General features: G+C 32.2%; 9 protein-coding genes and 2 non-coding genes across 11 annotated transcripts; 8 read left to right on the forward strand and 3 right to left on the reverse strand.

Annotated features, from left to right (window-relative positions):
• Nucleotides 1-311: 311 nt before the first annotated feature.
• On the forward strand, nt 312-1,295 carry RO3G_01881 (arginase; the record flags this gene model as incomplete). Its single annotated transcript, XM_067656472.1, has 2 exons — nt 312-716; nt 762-1,295. 2 exons carry the CDS (start codon nt 312-314, stop codon nt 1,293-1,295), a joined length of 939 nt encoding a protein of 312 aa, XP_067512573.1.
• Nucleotides 1,296-3,589: 2,294 nt separating this feature from the next.
• Nucleotides 3,590-3,663, forward strand: RO3G_19022. The gene has a single exon. It is a non-coding gene; the product is annotated as a tRNA-Arg (tRNA).
• An 896-nt stretch (nt 3,664-4,559) lies between these two features.
• RO3G_01882 (uncharacterized protein) lies at nt 4,560-4,922 on the forward strand (the record flags this gene model as incomplete). Its single annotated transcript, XM_067656473.1, has 1 exon — nt 4,560-4,922. The coding sequence occupies one exon, from the start codon at nt 4,560-4,562 to the stop codon at nt 4,920-4,922; it is 363 nt and encodes a 120-aa protein (XP_067512574.1).
• Nucleotides 4,923-5,926: 1,004 nt separating this feature from the next.
• On the forward strand, nt 5,927-6,284 carry RO3G_01883 (uncharacterized protein; the record flags this gene model as incomplete). The annotated part of the gene is made up of 3 exons (XM_067656474.1): nt 5,927-5,957; nt 6,063-6,202; nt 6,273-6,284. The coding sequence occupies 3 exons, from the start codon at nt 5,927-5,929 to the stop codon at nt 6,282-6,284; spliced, it is 183 nt and encodes a 60-aa protein (XP_067512575.1).
• A 2,032-nt stretch (nt 6,285-8,316) lies between these two features.
• On the forward strand, nt 8,317-9,179 carry RO3G_01884 (uncharacterized protein; the record flags this gene model as incomplete). The annotated part of the gene is made up of 3 exons (XM_067656475.1): nt 8,317-8,425; nt 8,465-8,960; nt 9,104-9,179. The coding sequence occupies 3 exons, from the start codon at nt 8,317-8,319 to the stop codon at nt 9,177-9,179; spliced, it is 681 nt and encodes a 226-aa protein (XP_067512576.1).
• Nucleotides 9,180-11,841: 2,662 nt separating this feature from the next.
• Nucleotides 11,842-12,204, reverse strand: RO3G_01885 (uncharacterized protein; the record flags this gene model as incomplete). Its single annotated transcript, XM_067656476.1, has 1 exon — nt 11,842-12,204. The coding sequence occupies one exon, from the start codon at nt 12,202-12,204 to the stop codon at nt 11,842-11,844; it is 363 nt and encodes a 120-aa protein (XP_067512577.1).
• An 896-nt stretch (nt 12,205-13,100) lies between these two features.
• RO3G_19023 lies at nt 13,101-13,174 on the reverse strand. Its single transcript has one exon. It is a non-coding gene; the product is annotated as a tRNA-Arg (tRNA).
• A 2,925-nt stretch (nt 13,175-16,099) lies between these two features.
• Nucleotides 16,100-16,768, forward strand: RO3G_01886 (uncharacterized protein; the record flags this gene model as incomplete). Its single annotated transcript, XM_067656477.1, has 3 exons — nt 16,100-16,143; nt 16,363-16,466; nt 16,668-16,768. The coding sequence occupies 3 exons, from the start codon at nt 16,100-16,102 to the stop codon at nt 16,766-16,768; spliced, it is 249 nt and encodes an 82-aa protein (XP_067512578.1).
• Nucleotides 16,769-18,644: 1,876 nt separating this feature from the next.
• Nucleotides 18,645-19,421, forward strand: RO3G_01887 (uncharacterized protein; the record flags this gene model as incomplete). The annotated part of the gene is made up of 4 exons (XM_067656478.1): nt 18,645-18,736; nt 18,809-18,890; nt 18,947-19,210; nt 19,392-19,421. The coding sequence occupies 4 exons, from the start codon at nt 18,645-18,647 to the stop codon at nt 19,419-19,421; spliced, it is 468 nt and encodes a 155-aa protein (XP_067512579.1).
• A 2,211-nt stretch (nt 19,422-21,632) lies between these two features.
• Nucleotides 21,633-22,044, reverse strand: RO3G_01888 (uncharacterized protein; the record flags this gene model as incomplete). The annotated part of the gene is made up of 2 exons (XM_067656479.1): nt 21,633-21,784; nt 21,969-22,044. 2 exons carry the CDS (start codon nt 22,042-22,044, stop codon nt 21,633-21,635), a joined length of 228 nt encoding a protein of 75 aa, XP_067512580.1.
• A 2,543-nt stretch (nt 22,045-24,587) lies between these two features.
• On the forward strand, nt 24,588-25,717 carry RO3G_01889 (aspartate-semialdehyde dehydrogenase; the record flags this gene model as incomplete). Its single annotated transcript, XM_067656480.1, has 2 exons — nt 24,588-24,864; nt 24,924-25,717. The coding sequence occupies 2 exons, from the start codon at nt 24,588-24,590 to the stop codon at nt 25,715-25,717; spliced, it is 1,071 nt and encodes a 356-aa protein (XP_067512581.1).
• Between the last annotated feature and the right edge of the window lie 48 nt (nt 25,718-25,765).

Genomic DNA, 25,765 nt, shown 5'->3' on the forward strand with positions numbered 1-25,765 from the left:
ATCCTCCTTATACAGACAAGAAGGCAACTATCCTCAGATTATTACTTGTTAAACATCCTAAACTTTTATGGCTAAAAACAAATCGTCGCATTTTCCAACTCTTGGCCTTTATTTTTCTTTTGATTTCTATTTATTTTAAAAAGAGAAAATAAAATTTTATGTGTGGCTTCAAAATTCTCACGAGTTTCATTGGATAAAAATAGAGCTTCCTCTTCTTACTAATTTAAGAAACTAAAGGAACACTTATAAATTCTTTTCTTTTTTGCATTCAACTCTTTTTTTTTTTTTTTTCTTCTTCTCTTTTTGTATAAATGTCTGCTATTCAAAATAAATTTCTCAAAGATAAATCCGTTTCTGTAATTGGTGTTCCATTCAATGGTGGTCAACCTCGTACAGGAGTAGAAGATGGCCCAATTCGTTTGGTAGAATTTGGTTTATTAAACCAGCTTCAAGAGATGGGTTATAAAGTAGACTATGAAGCCAATGAATCCATTCACTCCTTGCGTCCTGCAGAAGATCCTGATGTACTCAATTTAAAGCAACCTAAGTATGTCTCTGCTGTTACTGAACATGTGTCAAAGCAAATCTATCAAAGTGCAAAGGAAGGCAAATTTGTATTGACATTGGGTGGTGATCATTCAGTTGCTTTGGCTACTGTCTCTGGTGTATTTAGTGCTTACCCTGAAGCCTGTCTTATTTGGGTTGATGCTCATGCTGTAAGTTGCATAAACTTCTAAAAGGTAAAGCTAACCTGTCAATAGGATATCAATACACCTGCTACCACTGATTCTGGAAACATTCACGGTTGTCCCGTCAGTTTCTTGGCTGGTATTGCTGGTGATCACCCTGACTTTAAATGGGTGAAGCCTTTGTTGAAAACAAACCGTCTTTCTTATATTGGTTTACGTGATGTAGACGACGGTGAAAAGAAGATTATTCGTGAACACAATATTCAAGCCTTTTCCATGCATCATGTTGATAAATACGGTATCGGAAAAGTAGTTGACATGGCCCTTGATCACATCAATCCCAACCGAGATCTTCCTATTCATCTTTCTTTTGATGTTGATGCCTTAGATCCCAGTGTAGCTCCTAGCACAGGCACACCTGTCCGTGGTGGTTTAACATTCCGTGAAGGTCATTATATTTGTGAAGCCATTGCCGAAACCGGATTGCTGGTAGCAGCTGATATTATGGAAGTCAACCCTGCTTTGGCAGACTCTGATGCTGTTTTCCAAACAGTTCAAATTGGTTGTTCACTTTCTCGTTGTTGCTTGGGTGAAACTTTATTATAGTCTCTATACTTTCATATACTCCCTCCCACTTTTTATTTATTTTTTTAAACTTGCAATAAATTATAGAAATTAAAGTTTTCTCACGATAATGAAATGACATCAAAAAATAAGGGGAAATAAAACTTGTATAAAAAAGGAAATTATAAAGACATAGATCTTGTTGACATGAAAAGTAATCTTTAAAGACTTTTTATTTAACCAATTTACAATATTTATTGAATATAATAATAATCTTTTTTTTTTAAAAAAAAAAAAAAAAAAAAAAAAAAAAAAAAAAAAAAAAAAAAAAAAAAAGGCCCGGGGAGAGAGGATAGAATCTAAAGAAAAAAAAAACAATCTTTTTTTTTTTTTTTTCAATCTGATAAGAAAAAAAGCATCTTACACAAAATGTAGTACAATACGCCTTTCAGAGTAACCAATTAAAAAAGTCACCGGGAACTTCGTGGTTCTTGACCGTCCATGTCTATGTAACCTTATAGCATTATATCTTGGTTACAGATGAGCTATATAATATTTAACAGCATTGAATGTTCCGATAGACTTGTAAATTAATTGCTTTTAAATATAGTATGATTCGCTATATGCTGGCATTTGTTTATTATTTAAAGTATCAATTCTCAATTCTCATTTTTTTAGCCTCTGTCATAAATTCTACTTGTTTCTAAAAACCCTAAAAAATAATGTACTCAATATGCCTCAAACAATTTATTTTGCTTTGAATATCTTTTTATTCTGAATATGCTTTGTAAATTCGGACAAGCCTTCAAATTGGTCGTTATTATCGTCAATTTCAACAAATGGCCTTTGTTTGACTATAAAAGTACAAGATAGAGTTTAAGCTTCAAACTGTAAGCTTATTAAATTATTTTTAAAATCAGAAATTCTGCTAGTGTTACTGCTTTGTCAAATAGCAATTAGGGAAAATAATCAGTAATAAAACAAACATGAAAAAAAAAAAAAAATAGATATGTGGTTATACTGCTATTTGAATAGTAATAGATTGATTATATACTAAAGATATACTTTAATTATAACACGCTGTGGTATGATTGATTAAATTGTTGTTTATAAAATTTAATGATGCTGAGTACGTTTAGTTGATGGTATTATTTTATATGCCCGTATTTCTTTTCATCACAAAAGGGTGTGAATAGTACAAAAGAAGTAAGTATCTTGGTGAAGAGTAGATAATGTCAGTGATAGTATATAAACGTTTGTTGTAAAAAAAGTAACTGATTGTAATTGACATTGATAAATATAAGTCTTAATACAAGATCATAATTAAAATAAAATAAAATACAGGTTTATTTAAATAAGATCATGCTATCAATTCCAAGTAAACATGTATTGTATTCATGATGGTTCTTTGATAAGAAGAAGCATCAACTAAAATAGCAAGACATTTTCCTGTTGTCAAAAAACCCAATCCAATGTCAGGAATACTACTAATCTTTCACATAATTGAAATAGCGTGTAAAATAAGGTTATTAAAGTCAGTGAGGAATTTTTAGAATAAAAAGATAATCTATGACAGACATACAAAGAACAAATGAAAGGCTTTTATAATTATAATTATAGATGACACTTGCTAAAGTACCTGAATCTTAGAAGAAGGCTTACAATAGAGGATATCAAGCCACTCACTCAATAAGATATAAATATCTGCCTTCAATTAGAATAATTTTTACTTTAACTTAAACTGAAATAAAGATCAGTCTCAAAAAGTACATACACTGTTTCTTGATCCTTGTTTCCATCTTTTCTTTTACTACCCTAACCATTATACAACATAATTAATTATAGCTGTAGATCTAGTATGAATAAAAATCAATATAAAGATCTGTTCCTGATTATGCAAGTGGATTGTTTTATAATTATTTCTTAAGTAGATCTGATTTTTCATTTATGTCTCATTACATCAGGAGTTATATTAAAACAACTTGTATTGAATTAAAAGAGTGGAATAAGTTATGACCGAATAATAGAGAAAAGACTGAAATAAATCTTTGTAAAGCATTCACTACTCTGATTTCTTGTAAATTGAATATGAATCATGTTTAAAGTATGTTGGGATACGACAACGTGAACACAAAGGAATCGAACAATAAGTATTTGTTTGTTAGCCAAGCTTCCTAAGATAGAATTTAAAAATTGTAAATTGGAACAAAAGGCCTTCCTCTCTTTATTCAAACAATGTTAAAAAAAAAAGTACACCCACTGCAGGAATTGATGACGTCGGCCATCACGTGATTAGATATAGTACAATTTATTATAAAATTCATAAAAAATGTGAAGCCCGATTGGCCAAATTGGATACGGCGTCCGCCTTCTAAGCGGAAGATTGCGGGTTCGACCCCCGCATTGGGTACTTATTTTCCGTCTATTCCCGGATAAACATTTATCCGGGCCTGCCTCTTTTTTTCGAACTACCTAACAAGAATGTGTTGTTGTAAAGATGTAGACTTTGATTTTTGACCCGAAGATACATAAAAATCAATGCAAGGTTCAAAAATTGAAGGATGCTGTAGCACAGCGACTGTAGAAAATTCAATTATTGGTGTCATGAATCTTGCCTGAATTCATACAACTTATGAACTCATACAAAATGAAAACTTTTATCAAAACACCACCAAAATCAACATATAATCAGAAAAACCAAAAGATATATAGATAGCCTAATATTTCTTATTCTTTTTTTCTGGGCTTCACTTACTTTTTTTTTTCAATATTCTTTTCTCACTACTTACTTTTTGATTATTTCAATAAATATCATTCAAAGTAAATCTCTTTTATTTTTTCTTTTATTTTACTTAACATCAAGAACAAGCAGTCCCTTGAAGTATATACTCTTCATTGTAAATCCTTTTTATTTTGTTTTTATTTTATCTTTTTATTTTACTTTACTCAAAACAGTTTGATCTACTTAACAAGATCTAGTGGTCACTTATTACAAGCGAACTTATATTCAATCTATTACTATTTTGGGAACCAAACACTATTCAAAACCTTGATCTCAAGTCAAAAATCATTTATAACAAGCCTACCTTATACTATAAAAACCTTACAAACTCCAATCTCACAATACTCAACCCAAACAACAACCCGATTATAAAATAACATTTGGTGGTCACTGCGAGGGACAATTACACTATAATTGGAAAATACTCAACTATTAACAAATCAAAATTTACAAAACCTTAACTCACAAGAATTCACTTGCTCAAGTACTCAAACAACCTACTTACAAACTCAATAACAACCAATATGACGACTTACAATACCGGACATATCGCGTTGGCCAATAACTACAGCTATAAATCTGTACCCGTTGACTTTCATGGGTATGAAGGCGAAGATTTTCGTTACTTCCTGGAAAGACTTGAATCTTACCTTGTTATCAATAATGTAAATGACACCCGTAAACTCGCAATTCTCAGATCCTTACTCAAAGGCGCTGCAAAAGTCTTTTTTGAAAAAGGCATACTCAAGAAGCTTCCCGAAATCAAATACGAGCAAGCAATTGAAGCTCTTAGAAGTCAATATGTCACAGCAGAGCTCATCCAAAACTATGAATTGAAATTTAATGATATGATTCAAGGAGAACAAGAAATCCCCTCATCTTCTTAGCTAGACTACGGGAAGCATCTGATCTTGCCAATATCGAAGATGAAGCTGTAATCGAAAGCCGATTTAGAGCTGATTTACAGCCAGAAATCAAAAGATTTTGCATACAAAGTAGCTCGAAGGCATTAAAAGATTGGATGAACCACGCGGAAGGTTGGTGGAACGCAAATAGACCACGTAGAATTGCTATGGTAGATAATCCCTTTATCCCAAGAAATGCAAATCAAGCATTGGTCCATCCCAGTGACGGCTATTATCAGCCGCATCATACACCCAAACCACAACATCGAACTTATTGACGATTATGAATATGGTGTACCAGCCTTACGTTACCGAGAAATTCAATATACCAATATATCAGTATACAAGTCAAACGATCATACCATACTTGCTATCAACTAGTTAGCAACTATGGATACATCCAAAGGATATCCAAGTCAACAACATGGTAATCGAATCATCACAGACTTCAGCAAATTTACAACCATCAACAAATTATGGAGACTAATCAACAGCAGGATCTAATGGACCTTATTCAAAAGACTATTCGTATGGAGTTCAACAATTATCAACAATATCAACAATCTGCCAGAAATTACAACCGCAATAATCGATACAATAATAGTAGCAACAATAATGGCAACAATAAATATAGAAGATACAACAATAATAGGTACAATACACAAATGGACAATAACAACGTGCAACAACAAACATCCAATACAATTCAACCGTCAAAACACTAAATGGGTCAGTTGCCTTTAAACAAGGAAATGGTCAATCAAATACCCAAAATAATACAGGATCCATTAATAACACACAACAACATCAACTAAATGCCTTATTAACCGAAACGGAGAATAAAAAGTCAAAACATAATAAAGATCTATATGCAGCTATCAGAACCTTCGGTGACTAAACGAGTAACAACAAGGAGTCATATTGAAGAAGTTAATCCGACAATCAGACCAAAGGCATCAATACAACCACAACACATTGACGTCGACATGGACTTGCCTATACAAGAAAAGCCAAATCGTAAGTCACCTAGAGTAAAAAGAACGCAACCTGACATCAAATACGACATTGCATTAGATTTGTTACGGTACAAAGCCGATATAGCTATAAATGATTTAATTACAGTGGCGCCCTCATTAAGAAGAAAACTTGTAAGCGAATGTAGACCAAAGCGAAAGCCAAAACAATATAAAGCATCTCAGCAATTGCAACAAACCATGGCATTACTGGAAGATGAATTAAACACGACCACTGTTTATTCAACCGTAAGCACCGGCGATATAAACATCAAAGCTTTAGTTGATAGTGGCGCTGCAAAAACATGTATGTCAAAAGCCCTACGATTAGAAATAGATTCAGCATCAGACAGCATCTTCACTCTATATATATATCAACCATTCAGCCAAAGAAGAAAATTATTAGTCAAGTTTCTTTTATATTTCTATACTTTACTCAATAAACAAGCTAGCTTTATTTATAAAAATTCCTGCTCCCTTATTTTATTTTTCTTTTATACCCTTTTATCAAGAAACATCGTATTGATCTTTCATATAAAATCTGATGATCACTACTTATATCAAGCTTCCACCTATATTCTATATTAAATATCAACTCACACGGCAATTTTAACCTTAAAATCTGGTTTTTCAAGCAAACTTAATCCCTATTTAACCCATAAACCTACAAAGCACTATTTTGTAACAATATACATTGAATTTAAAGTACACAAACATTCACAAAATCCATAAAAGCTTCATGCAATCGAAAGCTTTATTGAATTGCTTTTGAAGCACTTACTTTGCTCTTTGATTGTTTTTGACTAAATATCATTCAAAGAAAATCTGTTTTATTTTTCTTTTATTTTTTATAACATAAAAAATAAGTCAAGTCCCTTGAAGCACATACACTTTATTCCAATCTCTTTTTATTTTTATTTATTTTTTTATTTTTACTTTTTTTATTCTTTGCATTATATCGCTCTAAACATGATCCGGGGGTCTTATTACAAACGAATTTATGCTTAATTTATTACTACTTTTAGAACTGAACAATATTCAAAACTTTTGGTTCTATTGCAAATCCTCAAGGTTATATAAAAGCATCAAATACTGATATTATTATTGTGCTAACTTGAATTAGCTGTTAAAGCTGAACGGGACTTGATGCCACAAAAATTACGTACCGTTTACTTTTGTATGCCTAGAAAACTTAAATAATGACAGAAATTGAATTACTCGCTTATAATGTTCAGGCATTTTTACACAAAAGCTGTCAAGTTTAGTGTAATTGTAACTTTATTACTAGTAACTTTAATTATTTATATTAAAAAAAGTTTTAAATGAGTGTACAATGTTTTTAATACACCTTAATCACCCAAGTCAGATCAAAAAGAAATGAAAGAGGATAAAAAAACATCCTTTGGGATCAAGGACAAAAAAAGTAAAAGTAAAGTAAATAAGAAGAGAAAGGTGTATCATAGACATCAGTATGAGCTCTGTGGAAACCAAATCAAGAGTCGCTTTCTACGAAAAAATGGAGGTGAGGGTCACTTTATTATAGTGTTTTCTAGATATATGAGAAAAATTATATTCGTTAATTTAGAAAATGTGAATAACTATTTTGAAAGTTTTAAAGACTTTTTTTTCCCAAAGGCAACGGCCAAAGAATGCAATTGGATGTCTTATCCATCCCTGATAACCAGTTATAGCAGCTTGCGAACAAGATTCTATAGTTCGAAAAGTCAAAATGCCACCGCCTTCAAAAGATCATTTTTAACACCATATTTTACATTTTTTAATAAAGAACCTGTTGTTGGTCCTCTTGATAAATTCGTGTGATAAATTAAAGTAGATAACATAATCAAATATGAGTTTTTATTTTTCGTACTCAAGAGTAAGACTATTTACAGTAGCAAATGCAGATGAAGCAGAAAAAGAAGCTTACTTTAGACCCTCTAGCTCAAAAGAGTTCATCTTTCAAAAAATCGAGAGGGAAACAAAATCCATCATATGAAATTGGTATCAGTCAATAAAACAAGACTAAAATTATATATGCATGGCAGCTAATATCTCAGGTTTTCAAACAATTCAAGGAAAAATTCATGCTCAAGAAGACTTTGATAATGATTTCTAAACTCCCGTCAAGCCTGCTTTCCATTATATGACATCCAGTGATTCATTTGAGGATTTTAAAGAGATGTCAAGCATACTTTGCAATAGCTTGTATTTTCTCTACATAACTGAGCAAACTAATGCAAACAGCATTCGACAAAGGAAAATCACCCATCAATAATAAAAAGGCAGTCCAATCAAAGAGGAATAGACTTAAGGAAGAGATATTGCATACATCTGCAACGCCTGAATAAGGACAAGCTCCGAGTATGTTTATTATTTCTCATGTTGAATTATACCAACATTATAACAATGATACAGACTTATTTGCTACTGCTACTTCTGCATCTGCTGCTGCTACTCCTTCTATATCAGCTAGTAAAAGCTCCAATGATCAATAAAAGAATACTTCTAAAGCTTTTCAAAAGAAGAAGGTCAAGCAAGTAGCTCTTGGAATCGTCGAAAAAAAGAGGTTCAACGACCATACGCAAAGCCAATGGAAGCATCCTACTTATGATGCAATTGATCATGCAAGGTCTTCTAGCTCCAGGTATCCTTACCATAGCAAGAGCAAGACAGAAGCACACAAAGAGTTTACAAAAACTTCGGTTATCAAGGCAAATTTGAACAACATTTGTGAGGATGCTAATATAATTTTGGAAATCCAAAAAATAGTGTCTCATATAACTCAAGTTATCTATGCTGGGTCTATGCTTGCAACCTACTTTTACCTTAATCAAGTAAAGAACAAGCAAGTTATTGCTGCTATTACTCCCAACTTGATTTATCCACTTTTCTCATTTTTTTTTATTGGACAAGGAAAGAAAGCTAATGAAAAAGTCAGGGATTGCTTTGATAAACATTGCGAGTTTTTACCTGAACAAATAGACTTGGATGAGTTCAAAGGTCAAGAGTACGAAACAATTGTTTCACCTATAGCAAAATAGCATGAAACTTTAGTGCGTAATAACACTTCAAGAAACTTTGAAAAAGAACTATCCTCTACTTTCTTGGTCTTTTATCCAAACCTGGCCACAATCTTTTCTGTGGTGATAGTTTAACTGGAGAACAAAGAAAATCTCTTGCTCATCACGTCTATCAAAAGAAATCAAGCCCCTCTACTTCTAAATGATCATCTTCTGTTGAGAAGAAATACATTAACAAGAATATTGTCAAAGATTCTCTTTTACATTAGAAGGAATATGACACTTCCAACTCCAAGTATCCAACTGAAACAAATATTTACACGAATCCATACCACTATCTTAAATGGCCTCATATGATATAGGAGAAAATTAATAAAAAGCAATTTATTCAAGCGAATGTTCCTCAAAAACCTACTACTCTTGGCTATGTTTATAGAATCTGAAGTCTATTGAAGGTGTTTCCAATTTGAATACTGAAGGCTACAAGGTTTAAAGGAACACTATTTCAGCCGGATTAAAACGAAAAGTACATGTCGTCCCCAAGTGTAATTGTTATAGTACGATATGGAATTGCGATGTGATGGCTGCTAAAAACATACACTATATTTTTACATACATCTCACAACATTATAATGAAACACCTCCTGGATACATGAATTCCGCTTCTTCTGGGGATTGCATAGGAACTGTATGACGGGTTCTTATCCCTTATTTAGGGGATGAGTTGTATGTAATACTTTTTGTGATGATCTTTTACTAACATTCATCTTATATATTTATATCTTTTGGTGTTTCTCTTTTATTTTCACTGCTTGTTCTAGCTCAAACTACCCCAATTTTCTCCTATCAATTATTACCAAAGCTTCACTACTTTCTTTCTAAATTATTTCAACTCTCTTTTTCAAATTGTTTTTTTTATTTTTCCCAAAAATTTGAAAAATACAGTATTCTAATCATGCTCACAAAACAATATAACAGTAATGAAGAATCGTCAACTAAAGACAATGTTTAGCTTCAACTCAAATTCACAAATCACAGATATAAGTCACAACAACTGGAAAGCTTTTATCAGCAGCCCTATGCACCATATTCCTAAAAAGGTCAGGACACCATGGTATTGCTTGCTGCAAAACAAGGAAACTTGTTCTAACAAGCTTTACTAACTGATTCCTTCTGTCCTCTCTCCCTGTTGTCAGTTTTGTCAACAGTCCAATTTGGAGGATGAGCTACAATTTATAGTTTTTTGTCCTAAAAAATTTGAAGTGTGGGCCCGTATCTGGAAACATTTCTTTGGCTCCTTGTCTATAACTACTGACGGAATTACAGCAGCATTGTATCATTTACGTTTCCCTGCCAAGAAGCTCTCTGCCTTTCGTAATGAAAGTATCTTTAGTCGCACCTTCTGGTTCATTTGGCATGCTCACTGGTTGGCAATTTTCAATGACCAACAGTTTGTCCTAGAGACTGTTTTTCAGGCCACTCTTGTGTGTCTAGGGACATTTCATATTTAAATAGTTTTATTTTGGCTTATGTTTTTCCGAATTTAGATAGATCACCGCTGCTCGCAAGTGACTATTAAATTTTCTGGCTTTATACCCTTCCAAAGGACAAAAAAAAAAAAAAAAAAAAAAAAAAAAAAAAAAAAAAAAAAAAAAAAACCGCATATTCCTAAAAATGTATGGTACAGACTTCTTCATATGAAATTATCCACTCGAGACAATTTGCATAGAATCATCCCAGCAAATGTAGCTATATCGGCTTTGTACCGTAACAAATCTAATGCAATGTCGTATTTGATGTCAGGTTGCGTTCTTTTTACTCTAGGTGACTTACGATTTGGCTTTTCTTGTATAGGCAAGTCCATGTCGACGTCAATGTGTTGTGGTTGTATTGATGCCTTTGGTCTGATTGTCGGATTAACTTCTTCAATATGACTCCTTGTTGTTACTCGTTTAGTCACCGAAGGTTCTGATAGCTGCATATAGATCTTTATTATGTTTTGACTTTTTATTCTCCGTTTCGGTTAATAAGGCATTTAGTTGATGTTGTTGTGTGTTATTAATGGATCCTGTATTATTTTGGGTATTTGATTGACCATTTCCTTGTTTAAAGGCAACTGACCCATTTAGTGTTTTGACGGTTGAATTGTATTGGATGTTTGTTGTTGCACGTTGTTATTGTCCATTTGTGTATTGTACCTATTATTGTTGTATCTTCTATATTTATTGTTGCCATTATTGTTGCTACTATTATTGTATCGATTATTGCGGTTGTAATTTCTGGCAGATTGTTGATATTGTTGATAATTGTTGAACTCCATACGAATAGTCTTTTGAATAAGGTCCATTAGATCCTGCTGTTGATTAGTCTCCATAATTTGTTGATGGTTGTAAATTTGCTGAAGTCTGTGATGATTCGATTACCATGTTGTTGACTTGGATATCCTTTGGATGTATCCATAGTTGCTAACTAGTTGATAGCAAGTATGGTATGATCGTTTGACTTGTATACTGATATATTGGTATATTGAATTTCTCGGTAACGTAAGGCTGGTACACCATATTCATAATCGTCAATAAGTTCGATGTTGTGGTTTGGGTGTATGATGCGGCTGATAATAGCCGTCACTGGGATGGACCAATGCTTGATTTGCATTTCTTGGGATAAAGGGATTATCTACCATAGCAATTCTACGTGGTCTATTTGCGTTCCACCAACCTTCCGCGTGGTTCATCCAATCTTTTAATGCCTTCGAGCTACTTTGTATGCAAAATCTTTTGATTTCTGGCTGTAAATCAGCTCTAAATCGGCTTTCGATTACAGCTTCATCTTCGATATTGGCAAGATCAGATGCTTCCCGTAGTCTAGCTAAGAAGATGAGGGGATTTCTTGTTCTCCTTGAATCATATCATTAAATTTCAATTCATAGTTTTGGATGAGCTCTGCTGTGACATATTGACTTCTAAGAGCTTCAATTGCTTGCTCGTATTTGATTTCGGGAAGCTTCTTGAGTATGCCTTTTTCAAAAAAGACTTTTGCAGCGCCTTTGAGTAAGGATCTGAGAATTGCGAGTTTACGGGTGTCATTTACATTATTGATAACAAGGTAAGATTCAAGTCTTTCCAGGAAGTAACGAAAATCTTCGCCTTCATACCCATGAAAGTCAACGGGTACAGATTTATAGCTGTAGTTATTGGCCAACGCGATATGTCCGGTATTGTAAGTCGTCATATTGGTTGTTATTGAGTTTGTAAGTAGGTTGTTTGAGTACTTGAGCAAGTGAATTCTTGTGAGTTAAGGTTTTGTAAATTTTGATTTGTTAATAGTTGAGTATTTTCCAATTATAGTGTAATTGTCCCTCGCAGTGACCACCAAATGTTATTTTATAATCGGGTTGTTGTTTGGGTTGAGTATTGTGAGATTGGAGTTTGTAAGGTTTTTATAGTATAAGGTAGGCTTGTTATAAATGATTTTTGACTTGAGATCAAGGTTTTGAATAGTGTTTGGTTCCCAAAATAGTAATAGATTGAATATAAGTTCGCTTGTAATAAGTGACCACTAGATCTTGTTAAGTAGATCAAACTGTTTTGAGTAAAGTAAAATAAAAAGATAAAATAAAAACAAAATAAAAAGGATTTACAATGAAGAGTATATACTTCAAGGGACTGCTTGTTCTTGATGTTAAGTAAAATAAAAGAAAAAATAAAAGAGATTTACTTTGAATGATATTTATTGAAATAATCAAAAAGTAAGTAGTGAGAAAAGAATATTGAAAAAAAAAAGTAAGTGAAGCCCAGAAAAAAAGAATAAGAAATATTAGGCTATCTATATATCTTTTGGTTTTTCTGATTATATGTTGATTTTGGTGGTGTTTTGATAAAAGTTTTCATTTTGTATGAGTTCATAAGTTGTATGAATTCAGGCAAGATTCATGACACCAATAATTGAATTTTCTACAGTCGCTGTGCTACAGCATCCTTCAATTTTTGAACCTTGCATTGATTTTTATGTATCTTCGGGTCAAAAATCAAAGTCTACATCTTTACAACAACACATTCTTGTTAGGTAGTTCGAAAAAAAGAGGCAGGCCCGGATAAATGTTTATCCGGGAATAGACGGAAAATAAGTACCCAATGCGGGGGTCGAACCCGCAATCTTCCGCTTAGAAGGCGGACGCCGTATCCAATTTGGCCAATCGGGCTTCACATTTTTTATGAATTTTATAATAAATTGTACTATATCTAATCACGTGATGGCCGACGTCATCAATTCCTGCAGTGGGTGTACTTTTTTTTTTAACATTGTTTGAATAAAGAGAGGAAGGCCTTTTGTTCCAATTTACAATTTTTAAATTCTATCTTAGGAAGCTTGGCTAACAAACAAATACTTATTGTTCGATTCCTTTGTGTTCACGTTGTCGTATCCCAACATACTTTAAACATGATTCATATTCAATTTACAAGAAATCAGAGTAGTGAATGCTTTACAAAGATTTATTTCAGTCTTTTCTCTATTATTCGGTCATAACTTATTCCACTCTTTTAATTCAATACAAGTTGTTTTAATATAACTCCTGATGTAATGAGACATAAATGAAAAATCAGATCTACTTAAGAAATAATTATAAAACAATCCACTTGCATAATCAGGAACAGATCTTTATATTGATTTTTATTCATACTAGATCTACAGCTATAATTAATTATGTTGTATAATGGTTAGGGTAGTAAAAGAAAAGATGGAAACAAGGATCAAGAAACAGTGTATGTACTTTTTGAGACTGATCTTTATTTCAGTTTAAGTTAAAGTAAAAATTATTCTAATTGAAGGCAGATATTTATATCTTATTGAGTGAGTGGCTTGATATCCTCTATTGTAAGCCTTCTTCTAAGATTCAGGTACTTTAGCAAGTGTCATCTATAATTATAATTATAAAAGCCTTTCATTTGTTCTTTGTATGTCTGTCATAGATTATCTTTTTATTCTAAAAATTCCTCACTGACTTTAATAACCTTATTTTACACGCTATTTCAATTATGTGAAAGATTAGTAGTATTCCTGACATTGGATTGGGTTTTTTGACAACAGGAAAATGTCTTGCTATTTTAGTTGATGCTTCTTCTTATCAAAGAACCATCATGAATACAATACATGTTTACTTGGAATTGATAGCATGATCTTATTTAAATAAACCTGTATTTTATTTTATTTTAATTATGATCTTGTATTAAGACTTATATTTATCAATGTCAATTACAATCAGTTACTTTTTTTACAACAAACGTTTATATACTATCACTGACATTATCTACTCTTCACCAAGATACTTACTTCTTTTGTACTATTCACACCCTTTTGTGATGAAAAGAAATACGGGCATATAAAATAATACCATCAACTAAACGTACTCAGCATCATTAAATTTTATAAACAACAATTTAATCAATCATACCACAGCGTGTTATAATTAAAGTATATCTTTAGTATATAATCAATCTATTACTATTCAAATAGCAGTATAACCACATATCTATTTTTTTTTTTTTTTCATGTTTGTTTTATTACTGATTATTTGAAAGTTTACGACCAGGTAATGGTAGCTAATAAAGAGGAGCTGGAAAGTATGTTATCATCAAAGGTTTACGAATTAAATTTACACAGTAAAGCTTAGTGTCAATAAATACAACAGTAGGATGTGTGTATACTCTGTTGGCAACAAGATGGTAATTGTATCCGTTGTATTGAGTAATAAAGGATACTCTGGAATTTAAAAGAATTAATTTGTAGCTATTCTGATCGTATATACTAGATTTATATGCTGGAGGCTATTATAGAGTTAACGGTATACTGTTTTGGAACCAGATTTTTTTTTTGGGAGGCTAAAGCTCAAATTTGTTGTTAGTTACTTTTAACAGAAAATAGCGTTTAATTGATTCAAAACTAAAATGGAAGAAGTAATTTAATATAATAGAACATTTACTCTATAAATTCTTTTTGTTGGATATGAGCGTGTACTTCATTAAAATTCAACAGTTTGAACTTGTTTTTTGTGCTAATGGTGTGCTGACTATGTCGAAGATGTTGCTGAACAGGAAGCTAATGAATTACGAAATGATGATGAAAAACTGTCAACATAAAGTCAAGCAAGAACAGGAGAAATTATACCTGATGCAGCAGCAAGTGAAGTCAATTTGAATGACGAAAAAGCAAGGACGCCCTTGTCCAATGAACCGGCACAAGAACCTACACCTCACGAACAAATACAACAAGAGCCATTGAATGATATCCAAGATTGCTTCCGAATCTTTAAAAACAAAGTGAAACGTATATTACAAGTTAACCAGACTCTCCAGATAGAAGAATATGTTCAGAAATTATTGTAATTAAATAATATCCTCTTGCTACAACCCCTTCAGTACAGTCAATTGATGCGTTCAATCTTTACTGATTCTTTGTTAGCCAAAATACATGATGAATTCCAGAAGAAAATTGAATTCCCAGAGATCAAGTTTACTCCAGCAGAATTTGTGAGTATCGTTGAAAACATTATGAACCTAGACTCCGGAATCACATCAGTACTGTTGTAGTACAAATGATGAAATTTTGGATCAAGAGAACAATGCTGATCACAAGAACAATTTTTGATGTCGGTCGACATAGATTGCAAACAACACAAACAATAAGCCACGCCTTTTTTTTATATAAATAAGATGAATATTTTAAACAAAATAACAGACATTCAATAAATCAAATCTTCTTGCGCTTAAAAAGCAATCTTTTCTTATTGGGTCACAATTACCTTTTCTTTTCTTTTTATTTTTACTTATTTTTTCTGATATGATACTTGAATTATCACGAATCAAGAAAGACCCCTTTTATTTTTATCTTTTATTAAACAATCTTACTCTTAATCTTATTGATTTATAAAGCTCTGGTGGTCACTACTCAAAGACAAATTACTCTGTCAAAATAACTTTAAACGTTCAGTCAAGTCAACCAAACTCAAGTTATTCAAGGCCACAAACCTCAAATCAAATAAATCTACATCACTTAACACAAACCAAATCCCAAGTACTAACAAGTTACACTGTTAACCACGGCAGGGTTATTACAAATCGCATCAGAGATGCCATATGAAAAACAGAGATTCATAGCGGGTCTCGCTATGTTGTAAGTGTTTCTTTCCATTAAATACCATTCTATCTTTCTCACTTTCTCATCTTCTTATCTTCGCCTTAGGATTCAAAAGTTGCCCAAGAATCCCATAAATGATGTGGCCATCATTAGTGAAACTGAGCTCTGGAATACTTATTTCGACTCTTTGTTGTTTTGCGTTGTTGCTAATTCAGAAAGATCAGTATTGTTCAGGTAGCTAAACAAAGTTATTAGTCCCAATTTGCCTTTGAGACCAGATGTTGTAGTTTCTATTGTTGACCGGCTAAAGTTTGGTGATACTCTTGGACACGGTGAAGTTAAAATTGCGGAACCAACATGTAACAAAGCGGCGTTATGTATGGACTTGGCGAGAATCGCTTGTTTTAGCGAGGAAGCTATTGACTTGCACCTCCTGAAGTCTTCAATCTCATTTCAGATCCACTGTAATTCAATTTTCTTATATCTATATCCATAGAGTTGTGTTTGAGAGTGGCTAATTTTGTAAATATAGGATTTTCTATTACATTTTTTCTAACAAGACCGGACCATGACGGACTTTATGTTATGTATGAGATCAGCCACCTTGAATTCCCTTCCTCCTTGGCACAACTTCCAGTTTTCACAAACCTTAAAAACTTGAATATCTTGCTACTTATATGCCATGTCTTTTGGAAGTTCTGTAAAAAGTCAGATATACCAAGTATTATGCAGCAAAGATATCGTATTTACCTCATTAAATACTTATTATTCGTATGAGATTACTCAAATCTTATATAAGAAATAACATGTACCGAATACATAATATTATATATTACATATTCTCTAAAACCCATTTACAATATTAACCATATACAATATTTATATTATTCAAGTTCAATACTAAAATTGACCTTGAACTCATTTCAGTCCCTGAATAATTTCATTTCCTATATAAAGGCGTAGTTTGATTAAATGGGTTCTCTCTCTCTCGCCTTGAAACCTAATAAAGAGGTTACATAGAGACTCATTCACTAGTTTTCAAGTACTATTTCCCTTTTAATTCTCAAACTTATTATCTGCAAATATCTCAAAAGACACCGAACATTAGTAAAACTTACTGATTTGATTGATTTGACAGACCTGACAAAGGATCGTAATCGAAATTGCCCAGTTCGATTTTAATGCTATAAATATATTTATGTTAAAAATCATAAATAAAATTTGTTGGAGTTTGTTGAAAATTTATATTTAAAGTCGAGGCTTATAACTTGTTTAACATAACCAGAGCAATTCATAAATTTTGATGAAAGATAGTAGCTTAAATATGAAAGGGGTTCATAAAGGCTGAATAAGAGCCAAGCAAATGCCAATATACATATAAAGTATACCAGCTTTGATAAACCATGTGTTACTTGAATAGCAAGTTGCAGATAGAGAGAACGAACAGTGTTAGACGAATGGGAATATATATTAATCAACAACCTTGAGCTAAATGAAGCCTGTTATTCGGAGACGAGAAGAGCAAAGCATTAAGACATTAGAAAAAGTACATACTATTAGAAAGTAATTACATGAATCTTTTTCTTTAAAAGCTCCTTCAGCCACCTTTTCAAAAATAATTGTCATTTTATAAAGCTACTTGCACAGTATGTCCTGATTACATATATATTACTTAGTAAAACACACCTATTACTTCAACAGATGATACTATTCCAACACCATATTCTGGCACTTTCTTCATTTCCGATTAGACTTGATTATTAGGATACTCCTTATTGAAACCATTATAATTGTCGGAATATATCTCCAAATCTCTATCTTCCCATTTCAATAACCATGTCCTACTGTATCAAGGAGTTTGTAGGAAAATAAGCATTTTTATAAATGAATCAAGAATTAAATAACACGGCTGCTCTTGAACTATGTCTTTTATATGATTTTTTTTTCTTTCTATGAACCATTAATTATCGATCTAATTAAGAAAAATATTTCGACGAGCATAAAGTCTTTTCTACTATTATATAAAGAAAATAAATGACTGTGACAAATGAAAAAAAAAAGACGACAAGTAAAATGATCAAATGCACTAACCTAATTTTCTAAATGCGACAAAATAAATAAGAAAATACGATGAGAAAAATTTGAGATTACGACAAAAAATTTTCATTCGCGACAAAATCATCTGGAAATACTGTAAATTTAACACACCATTAAATTCTCTCCTAATAATCTTTTTCTTTTAAATGTCTATTTTCATTACAGGTGATATACTTTTTATTGTTGTATGATGAAAGACTTCAAAATACAACATATATTCATATTTCTTTTAAAATGTTTTTTTTTGTATTTTTTTTTTGTTATTCTTTGCTTTTTTTTTCTGGAGGGAGGCTTTCAATTCGTTCCCCTTTCTATTTTCTAACAGCTTATTAGGGGTATATGTAAGGAGGCTTTTAAAATAAATCCGCAAATAAAAAATTGCAGTAATTTTCTTTGTCCTCTCTTTCTTCTTTCTTTTTCTTTTTATATTAAACTACTTAATGTACAAATCCATTACTTTAATCACAATCCTTGTTGCTGTCTTGAGTCTCCATCAAGTATATGCTGATGGTACTTGTGCTGCTCAAGCAAAGTAAGTAAAAAAAGGGAAAAAGGGATCAAATCAAAAAATGAAAAGTGATTACATGATACTTATTATTTATAGCTTTGATGAATGCAAAAACATTCAGAACAGTGTATTGTCCAAGTGTGGACCTGTTGATTACAAGTGTCAATGTGATGCTCAAGTAAATATCAATTGCTAGACCATAATTTCTCATGGGCTCTAATTTTTTTTGTGTAGCGTTTGATTTTACAATGTTACGATCTTTGCCCTAATTATTCTTCTGAAGCAAGTATTCAATCAGCTAGCGTTCAAGGTATCTGTGCCGCTGTGCCTGCATCGTCATCTGCTTTGCCTGTCGCATCAAGCACCGCTAACAGTGTAGTGGCTGCTGCTACTACTGCTGCTGCATCCAGTAGTGTAGCCTCTCCTGCTGCATCCAGCTCGCCTTCTGCTAACCATAGCACTAGTACTTCATCTGCTACTAATATCCATCCTGTAGCTGTACTTACAATTGCTTGTATGGCCATTGGCTTACTCCAATTGTTAAAAAAAAAAAAAAAAAAAAAAAAAAAAAAAAAAAAAAAAAAAAAAAAACGCACACACAAAACAAAATATATACAAGCCCCTTTTATTATTAAATAAACAATAGTTAAACCACTTATATCCTTTATTTATGCAATAGCCCAAGCTTATTTCCAAAAACATAAGATAATCTCAAATTTGGTCTTGAATGTAAACAAAAATTATGGAATTGCAATTTGTAGAGTCCCTTGCAACTTTAAAGCTTGAGCCTGCATATGTCAAGGAAGTTACACATAAATAACGGTGAAACAGCGGAGCATTTATCCTCTGAGAAACGGGAGCAAAAAGCTTCAGTTCCACGATCAAGAATACTTATTAAATACAACTTATTTACTTTGTCATACTTTGTAATATCAGCAGACCTCATTGTAAAGGATACAGTAAAAATAAAATCACATATTATAATTGAGAGCATATTCAAGAAAATGAATCAAATATGAATGTGTTAATGTTGTGCATATGTTTTTGAATGATCTCTAACACATAAACAGAGGATTGGTTACAAACCGGGCTTTAATTTCCCATAATGATCTCTTTTTTTTTTTTTATTTCCAAAAGCCTATCAACTACCTGCTAGAAATAAAGAAGTATCAATATAAAAGAAGCAATATGTTGTTTATAGCTGTGCTTTTGATTCACTCAGTTAAGTATTCGAAAATAACTGTATAACTAACGAAAATCTTCTGTCAATGTGTATTATCTTTTTATTACCTTTACTTGTATCTTATTCTCATTTAGTTTAGATTTCTTAGAAAAAGAATGCAACTTAACATTCATTTTAAGCTGAAAAGATACATTGATATCTATATATGTATATATATCTTTATGTTAAATTGGAGTATATAAATAATTGTATATTTTGTCTTGTATACAAGATGTTTTTGAGTTTATCTAGTCCTCTATCACATATTGGTATATATGCTTGTAATAGTATTTGAGCAACATATTTGCTATCATATATTCTCAATATAAGTAAGTACCTTGCTCTCTTCACTTAGCTTTCCTCCTTTCTTTTCTAGACAATTCCCTTAGATTTGTAAAAAAAAAGAGTAACATGTACTCGTATAACGATATGAACTAATCGTTTTTATATATTAAAATCTAAGAACTATTTAAATCATTAGTAACTGAACAAAAGATATATTAGTAAGCACTTATAAATCTATAAATTATGTTTATATTAGTAGCAAACAAAACAAAGAAATCTATCATTTACTCAATTTATAATCCTACACGCCTAAATTCTTTTTTGGCTTTCCAATTAGTGTAGTAGTATGTTTTATTGCTTTATTCATCATCACAAAGAAAAAATACTTTAATATACATAAAGAAAATAACAGCTAAATATTCACTATGGTAAATTATGTACTCAAACATGTTGAAAAAGAAACAAAGAATAAGCCAAAAGACTCTCCAAAAAATATCTTGTGGCAGATTTAGAATATATAGCTGGCCCATGTATTGCTTGATAGAAAGCGGTCATATTTTACTGTATGTTTTGATAAAAATTGCATCCATCAGCGTAATGTTGTAACGGAGAATCTGTTGATATTAATACCAATGATGGTTGTATTTTGTGAATTCACTATTTTTGAACCTTAAGTCATCTCTCAAAATCAAACTTTATTTTCCTTTATCTATAAAACGGACAAGTTTTTATTTCTCTTATCTTCAATATTAATTAACCTGAATATCCTTATATTCCACATATTTATAACTGCATTTTATCATTAAATCAAGTATCCTTATCTCCTTAACTCATTTGATACTACCCTTTAAAATACAAGCGAGGCAAGTCCCTTAAGGTCAATAATATTCATTTTATCCCCCTTTATTCAAATCAAGTTTCTTTAAATTTTAAAACAAGCCTGATCTATTTAACAAGATCTCGTGGTCGCTTATAGAGACAAATTACCTTCGAACCTATGTTAAACCTGTATGTCTCACGCTTATTATTAATTAAACTAACAGTTCACTAAGAGGTAAGAAAGTTATAATGTTAAAATGTATGAGTTTGCAGCTTCTTATTTGTTTTCAAACTGAAGCACAAATTCAATAGGTTTTGTCTGTTTTTGAGTAGGATAAATATACTTGAATAATGCCATTTTATAAATTCGCTTTTTACGCCATATTGGGCTTGCCATTCTGTCTTGCTGCTTTTTTGATATTTTTGAATATATATAAACATTTGGATGTATACAATTAAAGAAAATAGTATCTATGAATCTCTAAAAGGAACAAAGCTAACAAAGCTTAATAAAGCATGCCTTTATTTTTAAGGATAAAAAAAAACGTGTAAAAAATAAAAATAAAACCGCATAAATTCCATTTCAAGAGCTGATCAAGCTTTTAAAAGTTGATTAATGTTTCCAGAGCTTATAGCTTGCATCAAGTCATCACATCCTCCAACATGCTTCTGGTTAATAAAAATGTTGGGAACAGTACGCTGACCTGTCTTTGCCAAAAGATATTGCTGAATAGCAGCACCATCATCTAAAGTACTTTATTAGTTTATTATTCACATATATTAATGCACTTATTTACCTTCATTATCAAGTTCAATACGGAAAAAATCTAAATTGAGGCCCTCCAAAGCTTTCTTTGCTCTGGTACAGTAAGCTGGATTTTTTAAAAAAAATTAATAACGCGCTTGAAAGGATAACCATTAAAAACTTACGACAATAAGTCTTGGAGAAGACAGCAATCTTGTTACTCTGAATAATTTCTTCGACGATTCGTTCAATTTGAGCCATTTTTTCTTGTGAAATCGATGATCCTATTCAAAAGAGAAAAATAAAAAAATGCGAAATGGGGTTTACTTTTATATCACAGATCGCGCAATACGTCATTTTGGAATACGGTGGCTTTGATTACACAAACTGTTTGTTTATTCCTAAAATAAAGACAATGGTGAGTAATTAAAAAAGAGGATGAATAATCAACATTTTGTAATCATAAATTAGCCAATAAGATTGCTCAACTCTGTATAGAGTTAGAGGGCCTGTGTATACAAATATTTTATTTGTAAGTAAGATAAAAGCAATGGCAACTGTGTGATTGCTTTGAAGTTGTTGATTGAATTCATCGTTTTTATGATTCGAATTTTTGCTTGATTTGCAAACAAGGTTACAATGGAAAAAAATATAGCTTTTATCTGACTCTTTCTTAAAATCTGATTAACAACTTGTCCTCTAATTGTTTCTCCAAATAAATGAGCTCATTAACAGAGGATCGAAAAATCGCCAACGCAATTTCTTGAAAGAGCTTTGATATCAAACAGTAATTCACTGCTCATATGCCGGTCGACGATCATAAATACTGTATATGGTCATGCCAGATTATCGTCGACGGAATTGTTAAAGGTTCAACAGCAAAAGTACATTGAAACGAGATAGAACTTGTACAAAGCTACCTGAGATGATAGAAGCATCCATAATTTGCGGTCAAGTGACAGTCGGGATCTCTATCTAGTAGAGACGCTACTTCCTTGGAAGATTCCTTCACAAGTAGACAGATGCTTTGCGATTTTTTGGGTATTTCCAGCATCATGTTGGTTGTCGGTCCATTTTCTGGTATAATGGATTGATTAAGCTGAGGGCTGGATGTTGTTAGGGCATTGAATGTCTTTGCGCCTAAAAGCAATTTCGTTTCATCTGTATCAATGATAAATGTCTTTAGATATTCGGATTTTTGAGCAGTTTTAGAGAAACTAGTTTTGCTTAGGGATCGAGTTTCACCAGTCCTGATGCGTATTGCTTTTTCTTTCAGCCTCTTATCTTGTCATTTGTGACTAACACCAGAATAAATATTTTCAACACACTTCCAACAAATACCTTGCGATTTATTTTTTCTTTTAGGAATCTTATATAATGTGTGTTTTCCTTACGTTTTGCCCACTATGTATTATTTCTCTTTCTCCTCTTAGATGTGCAACAAGACAACCTTCACATCAGCACCCAAACCTATCTTTAGCAACTAGAAATATTTCTATAAAAACCATAGCTTTTTAGTCTCTCAGTTAGCCTACACACCTCTTTTTCCTTCCTCTTGTTTGTTTTCCTTGATTTTATTTTCCTTACCCAATATTAAATATCTGTTTATCACTGTTATTCCGACCTAAGCCCTTATATACTGTACATTTAAATAAGGTATTCTGTTTATAAAATCATAAGTGGCTACAATGGATACTTGGTATCTTAAAGTATCTTATCGCCTAGGTCAGATCTAATTAGGTCAAACTAAAAACTCTTTAGTGAACAAAGAAAAAAAAAAAATAAACAACTGGCTATAGACTTGAAAACCAATAGAGAAATCGTTACCCTGAGTTAAATTATAGTGGAGGTTTATATGCAGTACAATATTTATAAGGGTTAATGTCGTGATATAATATTGAATCAAATAATAGTCCATACTTTACTTGTTTTTATTTAATAATGATGAAAGTAATAAAAAATGAAAATTATTCAATGTATGGACTGTATACGTTTCCTTATAATCTTTGAATTAATTGTACGGGGGAAGCATAACCAAAAAAGCAATTTGAATAGAAAAAACTTATAATTGCAGTAGATATAAAAAGAGAAAATGACAGTTTTGTATTAGTAAACCGATGAATACATGGTATAAGGATAGGCTAAAGCTAATCAAAATGAGCCTGTAGGCATGAAGTAAAACCAATCAATCAAATAAGTCATTTTCTTCTTCATTGGTGCTTTAATAGGTCAAGCTGGCGTGGTTAATGTATCAGGGTTTTCTTATTGCTTTTTTTTATATAGATAATGTAAGAAAACAGAGTTTTACAAATTGTACTTACAATATAAATGCAAGTTGTTATCAACTTGTATCATCATGATTTCGCTAGATGCTCATTTAAGATTCAGGATAGATATACTCTTAAAAATACCAAGATAGGCAATGTTTCCGAACATCTCAAAAAAAAAAGGTTGCATGATTTTTTGGATAAGACAGCTTTCATTTTCACTAGTGTAAATTTTTAGAGTAATTCTTGTATTGTGTTTTAATTTTACACATCTAACCTTTTCTTTAAATCAAATATCCTGGGATTAAATCAAAATTCTTTGTATAAAGATAGTATCCTTATTTGCTTGCAAAATGCTACAGTAGTTCCTAAGTATGATTCAGGGTCGCATTATTTGTACAACCAATAAGGTTACAGAGAAAAAAGTGACTTCAAAGCGGATTTGATAAATAATGAGTCACTCTCTTCCAATGATAAATTTGAATGGATACAAACTTTTTTTGGCCACTCTTCTTCTTGAAACAAAAAAAAAAAAACATGGCTACCAAAAAAGTCGGTATTCTTGGTGCAACTGGAACTGTTGGACAGCGTTTTATTCTCTTATTAGCAGACCACCCTGTCTTTACGATCCATGCCCTTGGTGCTTCTTCTCGTTCTGCTGGAAAGGCATACAAGGATGCCGTTCGTTGGAAGCAAGCTCGCCCTATCCCTGAAAATGTCAAGGATATCACTGTCAAGTCCTGTGATGCTGAATTATTCAAGGACTGTGATGTTGTTTTTTCTGGTCTTGATGCTGATGTTGCCGGTGATATTGGTAAGAGAATAAAAATTTATTGCAAAAGAAAAGTTTATTAAGCGCTGCGATATATGTAGAAATGGCCATGTTGAAGCAAGATATTGCCGTCTTTTCCAACGCAAAGAACTATCGTCGTGATCCGGTTGTGCCCTTGATCGTACCTACAGTCAATCCTGACCATTTCGATTTGATTCCTCATCAACGTTCTCTTCACAATCTTAAGAAGGGATTCTTAGTCACCAACGCTAATTGTTCTACTACCGGATTAGTTGTTCCCTTGAAGGCCTTGCAAGATGCCTTTGGACCTATTAGCCATATCATTGTCAATACACAACAAGCTATCTCAGGTGCCGGGTACCCTGGTGTTCCTAGCTTAGATATCCTTGACAATGTTGTACCTCACATTGGAGGAGAAGAAGAAAAGATGGAATGGGAAGTAGGAAAGATCTTGGGTGGTGTAGCTGATGATAAAAAATCTTTTAGCCTTTTAGAGAACACAGTAGTCTCTGCCACATGTACCCGTGTGCCTGTCTTGGATGGTCACTTGGAAACTGTTTCTGTTAAATTTGCCAATGGATCTCCTTCATTAGAACAAGTCAACCAAGTTCTTGAAAAGTATTCATCAGAAGCTGAAAAGTTACAATGTCACTCAGCACCCGAGAAGCCTATTGTTGTTACTTATGATGCCGATAGACCTCAACCTCGTTTAGATCGTGAAAACTTAAAGGGACAAGCAGTCACAGTTGGTCGTGTTAGAAAATGCCCTGTTTTAGATATCAAATTTGTCTTGTTAATACACAATACTTTGCTTGGTGCAGCCGGTTCTTCTGTACTTAATGCTGAAATTGCTGTTGCAAAAGGATTGATTTAATTTTAAAAAATAAAATTAATTTTTTTCTATTGTTTCTTTCAATCGGAC

Source organism: Rhizopus delemar, genomic scaffold, assembly GCF_000149305.1.
Source record: "Rhizopus delemar RA 99-880 supercont3.1 genomic scaffold, whole genome shotgun sequence".
In the NCBI taxonomy this organism is placed as follows: domain Eukaryota; kingdom Fungi; phylum Mucoromycota; class Mucoromycetes; order Mucorales; family Rhizopodaceae; genus Rhizopus; species Rhizopus delemar.